The sequence below is a fragment of the Carcharhinus amblyrhynchos genome, chromosome 20 (assembly GCF_965287045.1).
Source record: "Carcharhinus amblyrhynchos chromosome 20, sCarAmb.v2.hapA, whole genome shotgun sequence".
Taxonomy (NCBI): Eukaryota; Metazoa; Chordata; class Chondrichthyes; order Carcharhiniformes; family Carcharhinidae; genus Carcharhinus; species Carcharhinus amblyrhynchos.
This window is the reverse complement of record NC_137343.1, coordinates 15,913,886-15,935,905: the sequence shown is the minus strand read 5'-3', so window position 1 is coordinate 15,935,905 and position 22,020 is coordinate 15,913,886. Positions and strand designations below refer to the sequence as shown.

The window sequence follows — 22,020 nt, the reverse complement described above, 5'->3', positions numbered from 1 at the left end:
GGGTGGTGGGTGCAGTAGTCCTTCATGCCAGCCTCCCATTGCCACAAAGGTGGTCTTTGCCATAAGGGGGATTCTTCCAGGGAACAAAAGGAGGAACCCTCTGAAACCTGCTGGGAAACCATCAGGATTTACCAAGCGGTCTCCCTGCATAGCAGCTGAACCTCCTGAAGTAAACAAGATGCCTGAGGAAGCAGGGAGTGACCTTAATTGACTGCTTAAGTGGCTCAGTTGACCATCCAGTGGGGTAGAATGACCTTCCACTAATGGCAACATTGCAAGGCAGAGGGAGGATGTGCTACTCCTATCCTGATGTCTTCCTCCACCATTTTGCCAGCCCTCCTGCTTGCTAGCCCATCACCAGAAAAATTCAACAGTCAATCTTTCTAATATTTCTATCACTTACTTATTCTGCAGTGATATCCTCTGGCACTTCTGCAGGCTTACCATTAGCTTCCTTTGTAAGTACAGTGCCAATATGCCTTCATCCTTTCCATACAGTATAGAATTTTTTTTTGTTCTTTAGCGGTCACACACCTTCTGTGGACCCTCTTTTTATAGGTACTGCCTGACACCAGTCATTCAGCTGTTCCTTTGCCTGTGCTAGTTGAGAGGCATTTCCTCTGAAGGTTTTCTAAATGACAAGAGTTTAAGTTTCAAAATGTTTCCCTGACAAGTACTTGTAAGCAGTTTTTTTTATTGACCTCTGCATGGGTTGTTGATTGGTGGCTTAATCAAATGTAAGCTCTGAGATTACTCACAAGAACATAAGAATTAGTAGCATGAGTAAATCGTTGATAAGATAATGGTTGATTTCATTGTGGCTACATCTCAAAATTCCCGTCTTCCATGCAACACCCCCTGACCCCCACCCCCACTATAATCTTGGCTCCCTTGTCAATCAAACATCTAACTCAGCCTTGAATATATTCAATGACCCAGCTTCCATTGCTCGCTGAAGAAAATTCCACAAAGTAATGATCCTCTGAAAGAAAAGATTTCTCCTCATCTCAATCTTAAATGGGAGACAGCTAATCATCAATCCCTTCCAATGCCACATGGACAAAGTCAAAGCACTTCTTCGCACTTCCAATGTGTTCAAACAGTGTATTTTGGAATGTGGGAAGAATTTGACATGAGCACTATGCATGAACTGCCAGCGTGGTGGCTCTTTTCTGTACTGTGCTTTACCACAAATCCCAAAATGGCATTTAGAGTGTGAGTATATTGTCCAATTTATTGTGTTCTTGTTCACACTGGGCATCATTGTTTCCTGTTCAAATTATCTATCAAAAAGGACAGAAGAAATATTTCAGCATAATTCGTTTCACACTTTCCATAAGAAACTGAAGAACTGCTCAGGGAATGAGAGGACTGACATGATCATATTGCTCTGCAAATCAGAAGAAGGGAAAATGGATTTAGTCAACACAAGTTGATGCACACCTTCCTCTGACCTCCTCAAGCAAAGTGCCTTTGGCTTTCTTCATGTCTATAAAGGACTAATTGTCCCTGTCTTTGTTAATTTGGAGACTCCCAGCAAAGCCGAGTACATGCACTGATAATTGTCATGCTCCCTAAGCAGCAAATTAGCTACTTAATAATTATTGCTTCCAACTAAATTGTAAATAGAACTATGCAATGAAGGAAACAGGATACCCTGGCAAAGGTATCAAGGAATGTCATCTTTCTCTGCAAAACTGATGTATATTATTGGCAAAATTTACTGCTGCATTAGCTTTCCTATATGATTATGATGTGCACTGCACAAATGTAATCTTAGTACAAAATGTATAGTTTTGCCATCTTTGTCCAAATGCATCTGTATCAATATAGGGTATTGACTTTTTTTAAGGAATCACATTCAAATACATTCATAATTCTCCTAGTAAAACTGTAACATATGGAGTTTCAATTTTACATTAGCTGATTGATTACCTCCAAGTTATGGTTCTTTTTCCTGGTACCCCCTTGATGCTGAGCAAGCAAATCAATGCAAGGCAACCTGATGACAAATGTGCTTTTGCCCTGAAAGACTAATTCGTATTTGTTCACAGCAAGGTAATAGCTTTAAAGTTGACTGTGTGAGCAGCCTTTGCCAGGGTATCTTGATTTCTTCTTCATTGCATAGCTCTATTTACAACTTAGTTGGGAGCAATAATTATTAATTAGCTAATTTGCTGCTTAAGGAGCTTGACAATCATCATTAGTGCATGTATGCATTGAATGGTTTACAGACAGATCTGCCTGTCAAATTTGTTGAATTTGTTTAGCATGAATACGCTAGATGAAACTTCGGTGTATCTGTAGCCAGATGGACAATTACAAGATGAGGGATTTCAACAGTTATATCTAAATTGCTTAATAAAACTTACAGATGTCCTCCTGGGATGTCTCCGACAAGAGTCATATAATCCCTACCATGTAGAAGGAGTCCATTCGAGCCATTGAGTCTGCACCAGCCACAATCCCACCCAGGCCCTATCCCCGTAATCCCACGTGTTTACCTTGCTAATCTCCCTGACACTAAGGGGCAATTTACCATTGTCAACCCACCTAACCTGCACATTTTTGGACTGTGGGAGCACCCGGAGGAAACCCACACAGACACAAGGAGAATGTGCAAAAGCCACACAGACAGTGACCCAAGGCCAGAATTGAACTCAGGTCCCTGGCACTATGAGGCAGCAGTGCTAACCACTATGCCACCATGCCATTTCATTGAATTCATTTAATGGAAAACACATAAAAAGTGCACAATAGTAACTTGTCATTGAAGCTAGCATAGCATTTCAATAACATCAGTTTTTTGATTCTAAGATCGCGTGATTTATTCCATAAGAAATTTTATAGTTTTTCTAATTATAAATCGGGTTTCTGATTCATATTATGGATAAATAATTTGGTGAATACGTTAAATAAATTTTCTGTTGAATATGCCAAATGTGTACAGGAGATACTTAAGATATTCCTTAATTTATCCATATCTTTGTTGCAGATCAGCAAGAACAATTGTATAAGACCATGAAAGGGTCTGTTCTGCAGTGTTAAACATTGATTGATGTACAGTCATAGGCTAACACCACTGCAATGAATGCCTCGGTGGAGTTTGAAACTGTCCTAAGCTTTGAATTTGTCATTGTTGTTTTTGATTATGAGGACTTTGAAAAGGAAAGTTGCCCCATGGAAACTGGGCTTGAGTGGAACATGTGAACACACAGGCTGGTCAGTGTGGTACTAAGGAATTAATTGGAAGTGCCAGATCTTCTCATGTTCTGAAGCTGATGTCTCTCATCACCCTGCCAAACTCTAAAAGATCTGCATCAGCTGGAACAAAGCCAAGAACATAGCTATTTATACACAGCACTGACCTTTCATGCAATCTGCTCATGTAAATAAACACAGAGAATCAATTAAGCAAGCTGGGTCAATTAGAATCTTTTGTGTTGTTGTGGCTGCGTATTTTGTATTTTCTCTCCCCCTCCTTTTTAAATCTCCTTTCTCCTTCCTCAGCTAAATGGTTGGTCAAGCTCTTGGGCCTCTGCCGATGCTTTTGTGTAACTTGCTGTCATTGCAAACATAAGGGTTGCGTGCATAGCAAGTAGTGGAAAAGAGGCAATGTTACCTTATAATTCTTCCTCATTCTATTATATAAACATTTGGTTCCACTTCTCTCCTCTCCCATTATGGTTATTTTCTCCTGTTGGCACAACAAAGTGATAAACACCTCTTTAAGGTATCAGATCCTTACAAGGCCAGTGAAAATTGGGATGAAGTCAGGACAAGAGATCTTAAAAACCCATATTAAATACATAATACGATAAGATCTCTTGTCCTGACTTCATCCCAATTTTCATTTAATATGGGTTTTTATGTTTCAGTGGTGGTAGTTCATTGATGGGATCTTGAAGCTTGTGCATTTAAATGTAATTACCTTTATTGGTAGACTTTAACTATTTACAGTTCCAAGTATGATTTTGCATGGTGTTGCTACCAACATGCAAGCTAACTGTTTACTGTGTTGTTCGAGACTGTTCTGACCATGTAACTACATACATCACACAGTGGGTGGTGCCACTCTCCAGTTCCACATTATCCGTTGTCCTGATGAGCTCACTATCGTGTAATGCATGCAGGCACGTATCATCACAGTTCCTATTTCTTAAGCTGGACTGTGATCCAATGAACTCGTGAGGTGTATTGGCTTGGATCCACACCTGGTGTATTGGATCCACACCTGGATCCCACAGGATGAACAACAGACCAGACAGACATCCTGGAGCTTTGAAAAAAGGTTAGTTTGTTTTAAAATCTAAAGACATTTTGGATGCAAATTAAGGAAGTTGAGGAAGCCCATTGTGGTTGATGGGAAGGAAAAGGTACCACGCAAATTGAATTCTCTCCCCTACCCCTCAGCAGATATCGGTCATGTCCCATATTCTCCAATTGGCCTACAAACTCTGGCAGAGCCAATGCTGGGGGGGCACCAGTGGATGTAATTCTAGTCTAACCATCTGTATCACAGATAACAAGCAGACAGACAAGACAGGCTGTGAGAGACAGAGTCGGGGCAAGGTGGTAAGAGAAGGATGACAAAGGTTCTGCAAAGTGATAGTTTATTAACTTCCTGGACTTTATTTAAAATAATTATTTAAAGTTGGGGTGGCACGGTGGTTAGCACTGCTGCCTCACAGCTCCAGGGGCCTGGTTTCGATTCCTGGCTTGGGTCACTGTCTGTGTGGAGTTTGCACATTCTCTGTGTGCGTTCCCTCTGTGTGCCCTGGTTTCCTCCCACAGTCCAGAGATGTGCGGGTTAGGTGGATTGGCTATGCTAAATTGCCCCTTAGTATCGGGGGATTGCTAGGGTAAATGCAGGGGGTTGTGGGGATAGGGCCTGGGCAGGATTGTGGCTAGTGCAGACTTGATGGGATGAATGGCCTCCTTCTGCACTGAAGGATTCTACAATAGTGTATTATAGTGCTTTTATATTTAGTTGCAAGATTCAGTTTCAGTGTATATGACTCTCCTGTTTATGACTTCAAAGGGACATGAGGCCAGCTACTCTGATGAGCACACAGCCACTTTCAAATACACAGTCTTGCACTGTTTGCAGTAATGAAAACAAAAGGGCTTTAGGTTATGTAGTGCCTTCATGACCTCTGAATGTCCCAAACCCTTTACAGCCAACAGAGTACTTTTTGAAATGTAGTCATTCTTAAAATGTCAGAAATGCAGCAGCAAGCTGCAATGGTGAAAATGACCAAGATAATCTGTTTTAGGATATTGGTTAAGGGATTGTCAGAAAAATTAGAGTTTTAATATTTTCTCTTTAGTAATATTTCCTTCATTTTCTCATATACTGTAAAATAATCTTGTGGGTGTTTGACAGGTTTAATGGGATTATAAAGACACAAAGGTCAAACATCAAGTATAAAGGCAGTTGGTTTGATATGGTGATGAATGGAGAAAACCAGGAGAACTTGAAAAAAAATTACCCAAGGCAACAGAAGAAGTGGTTTGAGGTTGGCTGTTTTAATTCAAAGGGGGAACGTATACAAATTGGAAGATTGTAAATAGATGAGGAAAGATAGGATAAGTTTACTTTCAAAACATGGTAGCCAAAGAAAGATTGATCAATTCTGGAAAATTGGGACTTCTAAAGGATTGTAGAAAACAATAGAGAGTAAGATCAAAGGGGGAAGTAAATTTCTCTTAAGATTGAAGACAGTGTGTGGATGGTAGCTGATGAGATCTCAAAGAAGACGGTGTGTGACTGGTATGATCTCAAAGAAGACTGAAGTGTGAATGAAGCCACACCTGGCGATCCAATTTGCTGGCACTTTCAGAGAAACCCTAAAGGCAGCAGGGCATTGTATGGTAAAGTTACTGGAATTTTATAGATTTGAAAAGCTATAAGGACAGATGCCATTTAAAGGAGAGTTTAGCTCTGAATTATTTAAGCCAGAATCTATTCAGAAATATACAAAAAGTACTGTTAACTGTGGTCGGTGTTCTTGTGTTTTAAGTACAAGTTTTAAAGTTTATTTTAATAAGTGTTTTACTTTGATATAAAAATATCACAATTGGTCTGAGAAGTTACTTCCTGATTTAGAAAACCTCCTCATGATACACAAATTGCAAAACCATTCTGGTAGCCGTTTCAAGTCTCCCTTTGGGATTTGGGCAGCTTGGCATTTACCATCTGCCACACCATAACAAAATACATGTTTGGCCCCATTACCAGTGGTAATTTTTTTGCTTTTCTTTGAAATAGTACCATTGGATCTTTTACATCCACCTGATAGGATGGATGAAGCCTTGGTTTAATCTGAAAAATTGCAACACAGAGGCAGAAACACATTTGACAGTGAAGGTCTCTTGCGGTTGAAAGGAAAAGAACAGGAAGGTGTGAATTTGCTTCATTTGTTGTGTTAATTTTCAATCAATAAATAAAATGTTGTGTGTCTAATGTCACTCAGTAGTTTATTTTTTGATGAATCATGGACCTCATCATGTATTACACATACAGTGATTTATGGATTCATATACTTTTTTATTCAAACCATTTTTAATCACAGGCAAATAAGACAAAAATATATGGAGGGGGCGACCGCACTCCATGAAGGAGAGCATGGATTACCCAAAGGACAATACATTATTGGAACATACTACATACAGAACAATACATAGTCCACAATGTGTTATATACATAATCTTGACTATACAATTTACAAAATAATGCACAATCCATAGTCATCTAACATATATATGGGAACTTTAATCAGATTCACAATGTTAAAATCTGATAGCACCTATTACCTTGTGTCATAGTATGCATTAATTGTGTGCCTCCTACTATACAGGTCAGCATGTGTGTGCACCATGATTTTGTGGGCTTGAGAACTTCAATCACCAATTCTTGCTTTATGTTTTTGCATTTTATTTTTGCTTTGCTTGTGATTTTAAGACAACCTGTATTAAGCCCATATTGAATTTTTAAAAGTTGTTTTGTAGATTTTAAGTTTGCAGCCGTAGTTTTGTCTACATTATTGTTTTGCCTAGTCTGTTACATTTGCAGTAATAGAAGTTGTTTTCTATAATTTAATAGAGATCAATTATTACAACATTCAAAGACCGTTAAACTACAAATCAGGATAATGGATAACCTTGCATGAGGTGGTCAACAATAGTGCGGTATCAAGTGATAGAGTTTGGTGGAATGATAGTATAAGCTGATTGGTGTCACCCAATTGCCATCAAAGAGATGTAAAGACATCCTGAGTGTTGTGCAGCCCTGAAAACCTCATAGCGCCTGTGCAAAGAATTTGATAATGACTCGTGGTTGTCAGGCTGTTGTTTTGGGAAAGTTTGGATGGAGGCGTCAGAGTATGCTGAAGTTAACCATTTTTGAAGAAGTGGAATTGGAGGCCAATGGGATACCTACCAATACATGATGTGCAACCAATTAGGCTTAAGAGCTTAATTGAGGCCAACTGAAATGAAGCCAGGAATCTGATTTAAAAGGGGTACAACATCCAGCATTCAGGGCTGTAGCCAGAATTGATTAATCAATACTGAAGACTATGGAGGAAGGGACATTCATTGAGAGATTGACTGAAGAGTCCATTCCCATGTTAGGTTATTCAGAGACTTGATGATGTCTGAACCTAGGGGAATGTTAAAGGAACTGCATTGAATAGACCAATTTGGGGTTACCTTTTGTACTATAACAAAATAGTCTTTTTTCCCTTTCTTTTAATATGTAGAGGTGTTTTTTCTTCCTATCTTTATTTTTATTGAAGTTTTTTTATAATTAATAATTGTTTAATAAAAATTGTTGGCTTCACACATTATTTGGTATTGAGTCATCATTCCTGTTCATCCACTGTATGACTCCAAGCTTCAGTGAGATTGCACAAAGGCCTTTTACGTGGGTTAATGTATGTTATAATACAGATTATATGTGGCCTCATGCCTGTCCCAATTTCAACTGTTAATAGTGTCCTCACCAGACCAAGGATAGCAGTTGGTAATTAATATCTACACCTGTGCAGCTCCACTTAAGTTCAAACAAGCCAATATTTTGACTTTTCCTCCAAATTGAAGGGCTCATGCCTGCTCTAGCTACTAGTGCTTCTGAAGATTTAGGATGGATGTTTGGCCTCCAGATTCACAGGTGAGAGGGTGGCAAAGTTACCCATTTTTGAAGAGGCAGGATTAGGAGCTGTCAATCTTTTTGACTAAACAATTAAACTAAATTATATTAACTGAGGGACAAATTAAAAGGGGAAGGCCCCAAAAAGAAGAGAACTGCCTGAAACAAAAACAGCAGAATGGAGACTTAAAACATCAAAGTAAAATGTGATTGATGATACATCACAGTCCCTGTGGTACTCAATAAGCACAGAAAATGGGGTGTCAGGGATACCCATCTACACAAAATATGCAGCCAATCAGGCTTAATTAAGGCCAACTGCAATTTTCCCATCAGTCTCCAAGTTCCCACAGGTGGTGGAGGACAGTTTAAATGTCTGGAGGTGACCTTCCTAGTGGTAGGTTGGGTGAACCAGTGTTCCAGGCAGGCTGAAAGACCCTCCCTGTTTGCCTAAATAAAGGAGTAGACACAGGTTGCCTGGTAGGGTGGATCTTCTGCATCCCCCAATACAATGGTTGCCTGATTGCAAAAGTTGGAGAGAGTGTGTTATTATTGAAATCCCCTCTAGGACACATACATTCAATTATTAGCTGTTGCTTAACAGGAAAGCTTCTGATTGGCCCTGGTGAATCCTGGGCTCCCCATTGAAAATCCTAATGAGTGTTTGTTTCACCCAGGGTGCAAGTTTTATTTTTCATTAATTTGTGAGATGCGGTCGTAGCTGGCTGGCCAGCATTTATTGCCCATCCCTTGGGGGGGTAGTTGGGAGTTAACCACATTGCTATGGCTTTGGAGTCACAGAGGCCAGACCAGGTAAGGATGGCAAAATTCCTTCTCCAAAGGACATTAGTGAACTTGATGGGCTTTTCCACCAATGGACAATGGTCATCAGTAGATTCCTAATTCCAGATTCCAAGTTTGGCACCCAGAAACAGTCCAAACTTCAGTTTCCCTGGAGGTAAAATTCAGTCCAATTCAGTCAATTGTACACTGCAGCATATAACAATTACTGTCAATCTGAACTATGCAGCATTGTATTGACTATTTCAAACCAACTAGTATTTACAGTAAAAAAAAAGGCTTTCTAGAGAGGTTCTGGGCTATGTAATCAAGAATAGATTAATATTGAACTTTACAGCTACATGTTCCAAGATGAATGAGGAAGAAACAATATTGGGTGATAAAGTTCATGACCAGTTCTGTAAGAGAAGGTAGGATGGGAGCAAAAGTAAAGGTCAAGTTAACAAGGTCCAATTGCTGAAATGGGTCCTCACAGAGTGTTTGGAATTAGGCTTCTTTCAGGCTAACTGAATCCAGATGTTCTGTAAGAAATGAATAAAATTCAATATAATCCTCTGGCTCTAAAAAGAAGCAAAGAGAATTCTACCATAGAATTTAGCATTCTGTTGTAGCAATTCTTTCCAAATATTCTTCTTTTCACAAGGTTTATTTCTTGTTATAACCCCACCTTCAATCACTTACTTTCAAGAAAGCAGTAAAGAGATTTGATGGCTGAACCATCCTCACGTTTCTGCATTTTAGTCAATGTTTTGGTTAAATTGTGCCAATGCTTAGAATCCCTATTATTGGCTTGTTTTAATAAGTTGGCACATACTGGGGTTGGTAGGTAAACGGCGTCGTGAACCGAAACGTTCCCTTGTTGCCTCTGGGATTCAAATTTGAAGGTAGCCATGATGTGGAGATGCTGGCATTGGATTGGGGTAAACACAGTAAGAAGTCTCACAACACCAGGTTAAAGTCCAACAGGTTTATTTGGTAGCAAAAGCCACTAGCTTTTGAAGCGCATTCACTTCATCAGGTGAGTGGGATTTCAGTTCACAAACAGGGCATATAAAAACACAAACTCAATTTACAAAATAATGGTCGGAATGCGAGTTTCACAGGTAATCAAGTCTTAAAGGTACAGACAATGTGAGTGGAGACAGCGTTAAGCACAGGTTAAAGAGATGTGTATTGTCTCCAGACAGGACAATTAGTGAGATTTTGCAAGTCCAGGCAAGTCGTGGAGGTTACAGATAGTGTGACATGAACCCAAGATCCCAGTTGAGGCTGTCCTCAATTGTGCAGAACTTGGCTATCAGTCTCTGCTCAGCAATTCTGCACTATCGTGTGTCATGAAGGCTGCCTTGGAGAACACTTACTTGAAGATCAGAGGCCGAATGCCCGTGACCGCTGAAGTGTTCCCCAACAGGAAAAGAACACTCTTACCTGGTGATTGTTGAGCGGTATTCATTGTCATAGAGTCTGCATGGTCTCCCCAGTGTACCATGCTTCGGGACATCCTTTCCCGCAGTGTATCAGGTAGATGACATTGGCCAAGTTGCAAGAGTATGTACTGTGTACCTGATGGATGGTGCTCTCATATGAGATGATGGCATTCATGTCGGTGGTCTGGCACATCTTGCAGAGGTTGCTGTGGCAGTGTTGTGTGGTGTTGTAGTCACTGTTCTCCTGAAGGCTGGGTAGTTTGCTGCAGACAATGGTCTGTTTGAGGTTGTGCAGTTTGATGGCAAGAAGCGGGGTGGGGGATGGCCTTGGCGAGATGTTCGTCTTCATCAATGACATGTTGAAGGCTCCAGAGATGTTGTAGCTTCTCTGCTCTGGGGAAGTACTGGACGATGAAGGGTACTCTGTCCACTGTGTCCCGTGTTTGTCTTCTGAGGAGGTCGTTGCGGTTTTTTGCTGTGGCATGTCGGAACTGTCGATGGATGAGTCAAGCACCATATCCTGTTCTTATGAGGGCATCTTTCAGTATCTGGAGGTGTCTGTTGCGATCCTCCTCATCTGAGCAGATCCTGTGTATATGGAGGGCTTGGTAGGGGATGGCTTCTTTAATGTGTTTAAGGTGGAAGCTGGAGAAGTGGAGCATCTTGAGGTTATCCATGGGCTTGCGGTACAGTGAAGTGCTGAGGTGACCATCCTTGATGGAGATGCATGTGTCTAAGAATGCAACTAATTCCAGAGAGTAGTCCATGGTAAGTCTGATGGTGGGATGGAACTTGTTGATGTCATCATATGGTGAACAATCACTGATACAACTATGAGTCTAAAGGAAAAAAATGTCATTGACGTACCTAGTGTATAGCATTGGTTGAAGGTCCTGTGCAGTGAAGAGGTCTTGTTCGAACCTGTGCATGAAGATGTTGGCATATTGAGGTGCGAATTTGGTCCCCATGGCTGTTCCATGTGTCTGGATGAAGAATTGGTTGTTGAAGGTGAAGACATTGTGGTCCAGGATGAAGCAGATGAGTTGTAAAATTGCATCTGGAGATTGGCAGTTGTCGGCATTGAGTATTGAGGCAGTTGCAACAATGCCATTGTCATGGGGGATGCTGGTGTAGAGTGCCGAGGAGAGCGCCTGGTTCAACTGCTCCATGTGTGCTGAGTTTTTGTAGGAAGTCCATAGTGTCATGACAAAAGCTCTTTCTACAATGGGGTTCTTTGTACAATGGGTTTCAGGATGCCCTTGACGTAGCCGGACAAATTCTCACACAGGGTCCCATTGCCCGATATGATGGGATGACCGGGTGAGTTTGCCTTGTGTATCTTCGGGAGGCAGTAGAGATCTTCAATGTGGGGAGTACGTGGGATGAGAGAACTAGAATGCTCTGAAGGTCCGGATCAAAGGCCTTGATCAGTCTGTTGAGTTGATGAGTGTGTTCTTTGGTCGTATATGCGAATAACTGTCTGTAGTGTTCCTGATTGTTCTGTTGTCAGTACACTTCTTTATAGTAATCTGTTCTGTTCAATGTGACTACGGCCCCTCCTTTGTCTGCTGGTTTGCTGACAATGTTGCAGTTGGCCTTGAGAGCACGGATGGCGTTGCGTTGTGCTTGGGTGATGTTCGGGGCTGTCTTGGGAACACGGCTGATGAATCTGGTGTTGACGCACCTCCTGACAGCTTGGGCATACATGTCAAGTTGAGGGCAGTGACCTTCCAGCAGAGTCCAATTCGACACTTTTCTCTTCAGTAGCTGCACTGCGGATCTCTGTCAGCAGTTCCGGTTCATTGGTTGTCTGTTCATTGTGTTCGCTGTTGGCCTCTTGGGGTTTGTCTCACAGCCTCATTTACCTGATGAATTCCTGTGTCTGCTGCAAGACTGATGGGGTCTATTTTGGTGGTTGGGCAGAAATTGAGCGCTTGGCTGAGAACTTCGATTTCATCTGGTTGAAGAGTGTAGTCCGACAAGCTGACAATGGACTTTCCTACAGTGGTACTGTGTGAGAATCTCTCCAGCTACGTTGAGGGCACCCTGAAACCCATTGTACAAAGAACCCCTAGCTTTTGTTGTGACACTACGGACTTCCTACAGAAACTCAGCCCACATGGAGCAGTTGAACCAGGAGCACTCCTCGTCACAATGGATGTCTCGGCACTCTACACCAGCATCCCCCACAACGATGGCATTGCTGCAACTGCCTCAGTACTCAATGCCGACAACTGCCAATCTCCAGATGCAATTTTACAACTCATCCTGGACCACAATGTCTTCATCTTCAACAACCAATTCTTCATCCCGACACACGGAACAGCCATGGGGACCAAATTCGCATCTCAATAGGCCAACATCTTCAAGCACAGGTTCGAACAAGACCTCTTCACTGCACAAGACCTTCAACCGATGCTACACACTAGACACACCTGACATTTTCTTCCTTTGGACTCATGATAAACAATCACTGAAACAACTATATGATGACATCAAGTTCCATCCCACCATCAGACTCACCATGGACTACTCTCCAGAACCGGTTGCATTCTTGGACACACGCATTTCCACAAGGATGGTCACCCCAGTACTTCACTGTACCACAAGCCCACGGATAAGCTCACGATGCTCCACATTTACAGCCTCCACCCTAAAAATGTTAAAGAAGCCATCCCCTACCAACAAGCCCTTCGTATACATAGGATCTGCTCAGACGAGAAGGATCGCAACAGACACTTCCAGATGCTGAAAGATGCCCTCATAAGAACAGGATATGGTGCTCGACTCATCGATCAACAGTTCTGACGCAGCACAGCCAAAAACCACACCGACCTCCTCAGAAGTCAAACACAGGACATGGTGGACAGAGTACCCTTCATCGACCAGTATTTCCCTGGAGCAAAGGAGCTACGACATCTTCTCCAGAGCCTTCAACATGTCATTGTTGAAGATGAACACCTCGCCAAGGCCATCCCCACACCCCCACTTCTTGCCTTGAAACAATCGCACAACTTCAAACAGACCATTGTCTGCAGCAAACTACCCAGCCTTCAGGAGAACAGTGACCACAACACCACACAACCCTGCCACAGCAACCTCTGCAAGATGTGCCGGATTATTGACATGGATGCCATCATCTCACGTGAGAACACCATCCACCAGGTACATGATACATACATTTGCAACTCAATCAATGTTGTCTACTTGATACGTAGCAGGAAAGGATGTTCCAAAGCATGGTACATTGGGGAGACAATGCAGACGCGATGCGATGACAATAGGATGAATGAACACTGCTTGACAAATCACCAAGCAAGAGTGTTCTCTTCCTGTTGGGGAACACTTCAGCGGTCATGGGCATTTGGCCTCTGATCTTCGGGTAAGTGCTCTCCAAGGTGGCCTTCTCGACACACGACAGTGCAGAATCGCTGAGCAGAGACTGATAGCCAAGTTCCGCACACATAAGGACGGCCTCAACCGGGATCTTGGGTTCATGTCACACTACCTGTAACCCCCATGACTTGCCTGGACTTGCAAAAATCTCACTAACTGTCCTGTCTGGAGACGATATACATCTCTTTAACCTGTGCTTAACCCTTTCTCCACTCACATTGTCTGTACCTTTAAGACTTGATTACCTGTGGAGACTTGCATTCCAACCATTATTTTGTAAATTGAGTTTGTGTCTTTATATGCCCTGTTTGTGAACTGAAATCCCACTCACCTGATGAAGTAAATGCGCTTCAAAAGCTAGTGGCTTTTGCTACTGAATAAACCTGTTGGACTTTAACCTGGTGTTGTGAGACTTCTTACGATATTCAAATTGAACCCAGAATGAAATGGTAGAAGCCTCTTATCTGATGGCAATAAGGACTCTTCATGAAGTGTGTTTTAGATGAACACAATCAATTACTAGTAGAGGGAAGCTAACAACATAAGATTGTTCATAACTCACAGCAGTATTTAATCAGAATCCTTACAGTGCAAGAGAAAACCATTCAGCCCATCGAGCCTGCAATAACAACAATCTCACCTAGGCCCGATCCCCGTAACCTGATGTATTTAACCTATTAGGGACAAGTTAGCATGACCAATCAACATAAACCGCCAATCTTTTTTTTGTCTTTTAGGGTAAACCAAATAAACCAACTCAAATGAACTCAGGGACAAAGTAAAAGGGGCAGCTCCCCAAAAGGAGGAGGAACAGCCCAAACAGAACAGAAGTACGAAGGAAACTTAAAACATCAAATCATAATGTGATTATTGGGATCTATAATGCACTTCAGCCCCTGCAGTGCCCAACGGAGTAAATCTTTTGAATGTGGGAAGAAACTAGAGCACTTGGAGGAAATCCACGCAGACATGGGGAGTACATACAAATTCCACACAGATAGTGACACAAAGCAAGAATTGAACCCAGGTACCTGGTGCTGTGAGGCAGCAGTGCTAACCGCTGTGCTATCCCTTTACACCTTTATGTAAATAGTCTCCTTAAACTAATGAGACACACTTACAGATTTAGACAGAGCAGGAATAGGAAAAGCAAGTGAGTAAGTACACTAGTGAGATACTGAACTACAGAAACCTGAAAATCTGAGGTTCAGCCTCAGACCTGAACTAGGTTAGCTGATTGCAGCCAAAATGTGTTAGAAGTGGTATAATTGGCCTCAATATTCACCATTTTGGAAGTATGGAAATCAACAAGAATTTCTATTCCTTATTATTCAGTGACTCCTATTGGAAATGCATATTAGATGTGAATGTTAGACAGGAGGAAGTTTGTATTCAGCAGCGATACTCCATTATTTAGCAGTCTATTCACACTCATGGGCTTGGATGATATGAATAAGAGCTACCTGACCAATGTATTAGAGGTCTACTGGCATTGGGAACTTGTTTCCCAGCATGGACAATCACCTTCAGTAGAGGAAGGGAAAGCTAAAGAGAACCACTGAAAAAAAATAGAAGGCTACCAAAATTCACAGCACATTAACGCCTATCCTTGTTATGTTTTACTATCCCTGTTACATTTTCTATTGCATTAAGTGACTACAGCCATACCTGACTGGAGGAGTAGTCCAACTTCCATCACCTTTTCATCCGGTTTGGGTTCTATCCCAATTGCCCAAGTGGTTGTTCTCCTGGAATACGAACAGTATCCATGTTCTGAATTGCTACCTTTGGCAGATTGACTCCTCTTGGGCAGGCTTATTTCATCTTTACCACAACCCGAAGCCAGCTGCCATGTCTCATTAAACATTCGGTTCGGTTCTCCAAGGCGACTGATTGCTGAATGACACTGTCCATACTTTTCAATGTCTGTAACCTGAAGAGCATCAGATGTTTTGCATCGTGAAAGTTGTGTAACTGAGATAACAGAAGATGGTGTGTCACCATGCACAGCAGTCACAGTGCTGGGCTCGATCACTGAAAAATAATTCAGAGGAACAGGGACTCACAAGGAGAAATTTAAGATTAAAATGGCATCTTGCATGAGGAGCTATAAGTATAGAATAGAGTGTAATTAATGGATTGTGTAGGGCATCAATCTAGATCATGAACAATAGGTCTCCTAGCTGAACACTCATCCATTGAAGGAATGGAATCAGGATCCATGACAAGGCACCGTACAGAGAACTGAATGGATTGACAAGGTCAGCACACACTTCTTAAATTGATTTCACTGCATTGAGAAATATTCCTTGAAATTGTATACAGTGGCTTAAACATTAGCTTTTCATTCTGGGACCCAAGTGCTAGCTGTAGAAATTACATGTGAAATTAATTTGAGCAGACTTAATCAAGTACCTAGTTGCCATGGACTCAGGCAGCACTAAGCTGACATCAAACTGGCAATTGCATTCAGGGAATTTATAGGATTACTGGTATGGGAAATGAAAAATCTCACACACAACTAGAGTGGGGAGGGTTTCTTCTGAGTTTGATGCTGAGGCACATTGTTGGGAATAGGGAACTCAATTCTGCCTAGAGTTCATGTAGAATTGCATCTGGGGAATGAGACTGAAAGGTTGGAGATTGGCAAATGTAAGATCTCTGTACAAAGGAGGAGCAAAGAATACACCAGGAGGTTACAGACCTGCTAATCTTACTTCTGTTGTGGACAAAACTAGAGCTCATATTGCAGAATGGAATTAGTGAACACTTAGAAGGGACAGTATCATCAAATAATAAAGGGCATCATGATTAAGTTAATTTAGTTAAATGTTTGAGGCAATTACTGAGTGCATAAATTTTTAAAAAATGCAGTAAATAATAAATTAATTTTCAGAAAACAATTGATAAGGTGTCACAAAACATTATGAGAATTAATATACATAGGGCAGAATTTTAGTTCCTGCCAACAGATTTGCAGGCAATGAGTCTCGTAAAATTTCCCAAGTGGACTTCCTGCTGTCTTTCCATCTGCCCCTGATCTGTCTGGTCTTGCAAGTAGTCTCACAGCACCAGGTTAAAGTCTAACAGCACAAGTTTTTGGAGCGTCACTCCTTCTTCAGGACTGAGGAGTTGTGTTCACAAACAGGGCATATATAGACACAAACTCAATTTAGAAGATAATGGTTGGAATCCGAGTCTTTACAGGTAATCAAGTCTTAAAGGTACAGACAATGTGAGTGGAGACAGGGTTAAGTACAGGTTAAAGAGGTGTGTATTGTCTCCAGCTAGGATAGTTAGTGAGATTTTGCAAGCCCAGCCATGTCTGGCCTTGTCAGCATCACCCCAACTCTCTCTTCCCACCATCCTGGCTTGGCCTCCTGTTTTCACCATGAAGCCCTGTTTCTCAGGGGCTCCAACACTGACTGGTACAACTGCTTGTAGTGCCAGCAGTGGGCACCACTCAGAATGGTGCCTAATGGATTAGGGAGCCAATGAGACTGGCCAGCAGTTCTCAGAGGCTGGACTTCCTCCTGAATGAGGAACAGAAATCTTGCCTCCTTCTCAGAACGTGATATGATTGTGGGGCCACCATGATGGGCAGTGATCCATTTCCTGCTGATTCTTTCAGTAAGAAGTCTCACAACACCAGGCTAAAGTCCAACAGGTTTATTTGGTGGCAAAAGCCATTAGCTTTCAGAGTTCTTGCTGCTTCTCCGTCAGGTGAGCTCACCTGACGAAGGGGCAACGCTCTGAAAGCTAGTGGCTTTTGCTACCAAATAAACCTGTTGGACTTTAACCTGGTGTTGTGAGACTTCTTACTGTGTTTACCCCAATCCAACGCTGGCATCTCCACATCATGATTCTTCGAGTGGCAGGGCAGGAAATTTCACAATCTGAAAAATCCTGCCAATAGAATTAAGAAGGATGTAGTCAAACAAAAAAAAGGATGCATGGTAAACTGTGAAAATTAATGAAGGTGATTGCAAAAATATATATAGACAGCTTAGCAAAGTGGATAGGTGGCAAATATAGGTGGATGCGAACGGATATAAGCAAAGTATATTTTTGAAAAAAAAAGCAAAAAGAAGCACTTTTCCTACTGCAGGATTCATGAGTTCCAAATAAGATTTCCTCCAAAGATGGGAGTACAGGTATAAATAGTTTGTGACATGCTGGGGTTTACTCACAAAGGAGTTGACTAAAAATCATTAAGTTTTGCTGTGTTACATGACACACAGTGAAACCACAATTGCAGTTATAGGCACCCCATTACAGGAAAGATGTTACAGCCCTGACAAATGTACAGTAAAGCTTCAAGGGACTGATATTGAGAAAAGTAAGTAATGGTTGTGAAGAAAGGTTAAAAAAAGGAGTAGTTTAAAGATGGAGTGTCTAATAATTCTGGAGGGTTTTGAGAGGCATTGAACGAATGACAAAGCAGCAGGAGTATCACCAGAGAAATAAATAGGAATGTTAGAGTTGTTTTAGAATCATTGAATCACAGTGCAGAAGGAGACCATTCGGCCCATCGAGTCTGCACCAACCACAATCTCACCCAGGTCCTAATCCCATACCCCTGACACTAGGGTCAATTTATCATGGCCAATCAACCAAACCTACACATTTTTGGACTGTGGGAGGAAACTGGAGCAAACCCCAGGCAGATACAGGGAGAATGTGCAGACTCCGCACAGACAGGTAATTAGGGTTATGAAAACATGAGGTCCTTTACCACGAATTGCTATCGAATGAAAGATAACAATTTTAAAGGGAACTGGACGAATATTTGAAAAATATTATTAGGAATTGGACAATGGAATTATTGTAGGCAGTTTTAATTGTAGAATTCGCATCCACCATGACTTGGAGAGCCTCCTGTCCTGTCAATGATTCTGTATGTGCTCCGTGAGCACTCAATCATCACACAAAGCTTCAACAAGTCAATCTTACCATTGATTTGGACGTCAGGGTGCTGCTGTGCAAATTGGACGGTGGTAATGGAGGAAGTGCAGCCCATTGGAGATAGGATTGGATTTAGGGTCCTTTCTCCAGTGCAGTTTAGGGTAAAGCCACAGGGCAGTTTAACTCAGTATCTCCTGGATTTTTCTGGGACTATTTACAGTCAGTTGATCAAATTCCAGTCGATGTTTTTTTAAATCTTGAATTCGTTTCTCGTTGATTGGAGGCCAAAGGCAAAGTGCTCCTGTCCAAATGTTATATAAAAAGGCTTATTCTGGGTTATATATTTCAAGTTTACTAAAGTAAAATGTTAAAAAAAAATCACGCTACCCTATATCGATGTTTCCCCAACAGCGTCCTCTCCTCTTTGGTTGGAAACATACAAAAAGGAACCTTCTTCCTCAGGGGTCGCAAATCCTGATCATTTATATTTATCTGTTTCCCGTCTTCTCGCCTTAGTCACCGGGGTTTTTGAACCGTGTGTCCTTACTCCTTCTGTCCAAACGTGAGTGGTAAGATTCCAGATTTAGAACTCCAATTTTCCCTCTTTCTTTGAACGGTCAAGTATGTTTTTTTTGCTTCCCATTCCCTCCCCTCTCTAGTTGCTTCTTCCAATCCTTTATTGTCTGGTTAATCCGGTATATATCGCCTTCTGTTTATATTGGAGTAATTGATTTCCCACTTGCCCCGGAATTATCTCTCTGATCTCGGGCAGTTTATCCTGGAAGTATTCCAATTTTCTTTCCCTCTGGTTTTGGAATCCCAGGTGCCCCCCTCCCTCCGGGCTATGCTGCTGTTAATTGCCTGGCTATTCCTATGATTTCTTGTATGTATCCCGGGAAAGCTCCTTTCCCCTCTGGTTAATCCTTAAATTTGGATAATCCTTTTCCTCCTTAGCTGTCCCGAGGATTTTTCCCGATCTTCTTTATGCTGGTTAAAGGATCCAGGAAGTCATTTTATACTCCGTCTTTTTTTTCCTCTACAAATCGATTCTTATTCGTCCATTGTTTTTTTTCAAACATGAGTCGCCAGCATGATTTTGTAACAAAAAAGAACATTCCTTATTTATCCCATTGCTTTTTTTGTCCAAACATTCAGGATCCGATTGCTGCCTCAGGCTGATCCCTCTCTCTCCCGGCGGTTTTCAGAAATTGTTATTCCATTTCCCAAATTCAGCTAATTCCTGATCCAGAAGAGCCGGAGATGGATGGTCCATGGCCCATCACTGGAGCACAGCGCCGGCTAGGACCGGCGAGTCCCTCTTGTCCTGGTTGTTCTGTAAACCCAGGTTGAGAAATTTAAATTGGACGGGCTCACTTTGCAAAATCTGCCAATCTCATTCGAACAGGTTTGAAAATCTGACACGCCTATTCACTCAATAAAAAAAAACGACGATTACTCTTATTTGAACAAACATGCCAACAGCACTGAGAATGCTGGAAATGTGAAGTGGGAAAATTCTTGGAAAAAATCAGCAGGTCACACAGCATGAGAAAACAGTTCATCTTCTAAGCTGATGATGACTTTTCACCAGATCTAGGGGATTTTCATAGTAACTTCATTGCAGTGTTAGTGTAAGCCTACTTTAAATAAACTTTACATTAGATCTGGAGCTGAAATGTAAACTTTTTTTCTCTTCTCAGATGCAACCTTCTGAACCTTTCTTCTCCTCAACAACTCCCCCCAGTGTAGGGAACATTCAGTTCCAGAAACCCTGGTCCACTCCTCTGTCACCCCCAATACCTTATGCCCTTCCCACACAGGTGGAACACCTGCCCCCTCCCCCACTTACCTCCCTCATCCTCACGATCCAAGACCCTTTCAGGCGACAGTGATTCACTTGTACTATGTTTGGTCTACTGCATTCGCTGCTCACATTGTCTTCTCCACATACGGGAGACAAATGCAGACTGGGTGACTGCTCTGCAGAACACCTTTGCTCAGTCTGCAAGCATGACCCCGATACTCCTGTCACTTGTCATTTTAATTTACCATCTAGCTATCACGTCCACATTTCTATCCTTGGCGTGCTACAATGTTCCATTAAGTCCAATACAAACTAGAGGAACAGCACCTCATCTTTTGATAAGTCCAGAAGGTTGTAAAATGCCTTAACAATGAATTCCATAGTGTCAGACTATCCTCTATTTTGATTTTTTTCATCAACCTCCTCCCCTCCATGAGGGCCAGACTGTTCTTGTTCTTTCTGTTTTGCTTTCAGAAGGCACTGACCTTTGTTCTACTATTAACACACATTGCTAACTGACTTTTATGCCACTATTAACACCTGCCTTAGTCTTTAAAATTATCATTATCACTGTCTTTGTCTTATATTAATGGATAAGCCTAATATCAGCAGTAACAAGAATTTAACAAGGCCGAATGTGATACAATCTGCCCAGCAGGTAAAAATCTGCCTAGCAGCAACAGCAGCCAGCATTCCAAAAGGAATTCAAAAGATGTGATTTTCCTAATAATGAGATTAGTAGGTATCTAGACAGAACTAGGTTAAAATCAGTATATTAGGAGGAAACAGTTTACCTGGACAACTGCGGGATCAGTGGAGGTGTACATATGCTAATGTCTAAAGTCATTGAATTTGAGAGAGACAGCCAGCCAAAGAATAAGGAATTAAAGAAGAAAAATAGTATAATTCCCATTATCCTCCAAGGTAAACAGGCCCGTTTATTAGTCACAGCCAGGAGACTAAGCCTGCATCTAAGTTTTAAAGACGAGGCAGCACAGAAGCCTTCATCAAGGCAGTTTAAATATTTTTGCTGGACCAAGGAAAGAAGTTTCCCAGACTTGAGTCTCAGCCTTGTATTGTGTGGTAACTATAAGCTGGATTTGATATACTGTTGCTCGGGCAAGGGAAGTCTTAAGAAATTCAGGATTGTAGATATATTTTTGATTAAAGAGGTAAATTTAACTTTCTAAATATTGATTGGAACCTTTATTAGTTCAATAGTTTGGATGGGGCACTTGTGTGTGCAGGAGGGTTTCCTGACACAATATGTGGATAGGCCAACAAGAGGTGGGGCCACATTGGACTTGATACTGGGTAATGAACTGCGCCAAGTGTTAGATTTGTTTGTGGGAGAGCACTTTGGAGATAGTGATCACAATTTGGTGTCTTTCATTACTGCAATGGAGAGGGATAAGGTCACACAGGGTAAGGTTTATAATTGAGGCAGGGGTAATTATGATGCGATTAGGCAAGAATTAAGAAGCATAAGATAGGAACAGAAACTGTCAGGTAAAGGCACAAATGAAAAGTGGAGC

At 41.6% G+C, this 22,020-nt stretch overlaps 1 protein-coding gene across 2 annotated transcripts; it reads right to left on the bottom strand.

The window, feature by feature from the left end:
- Nucleotides 1-9,137: 9,137 nt before the first annotated feature.
- On the bottom strand, nucleotides 9,138-20,411 carry LOC145355783 (uncharacterized). Of its 2 annotated transcripts, XM_080208150.1 has the most exons (4): nucleotides 19,069-20,411; nucleotides 18,730-18,982; nucleotides 15,445-15,810; nucleotides 9,138-9,474 (listed from the first exon to the last, which is right to left on the bottom strand). In XM_080208150.1, the coding sequence occupies exons 2-4, from the start codon at nucleotides 18,794-18,796 to the stop codon at nucleotides 9,440-9,442; spliced, it is 468 nt and encodes a 155-aa protein (XP_080064276.1). In that variant the 5' UTR covers nucleotides 18,797-18,982; nucleotides 19,069-20,411; the 3' UTR covers nucleotides 9,138-9,439. The 2 variants fall into 2 exon arrangements, with proteins under 2 accessions (XP_080064276.1, XP_080064275.1); XM_080208149.1 differs by having other exon boundaries at nucleotides 18,730-20,411.
- Between the last annotated feature and the right edge of the window lie 1,609 nt (nucleotides 20,412-22,020).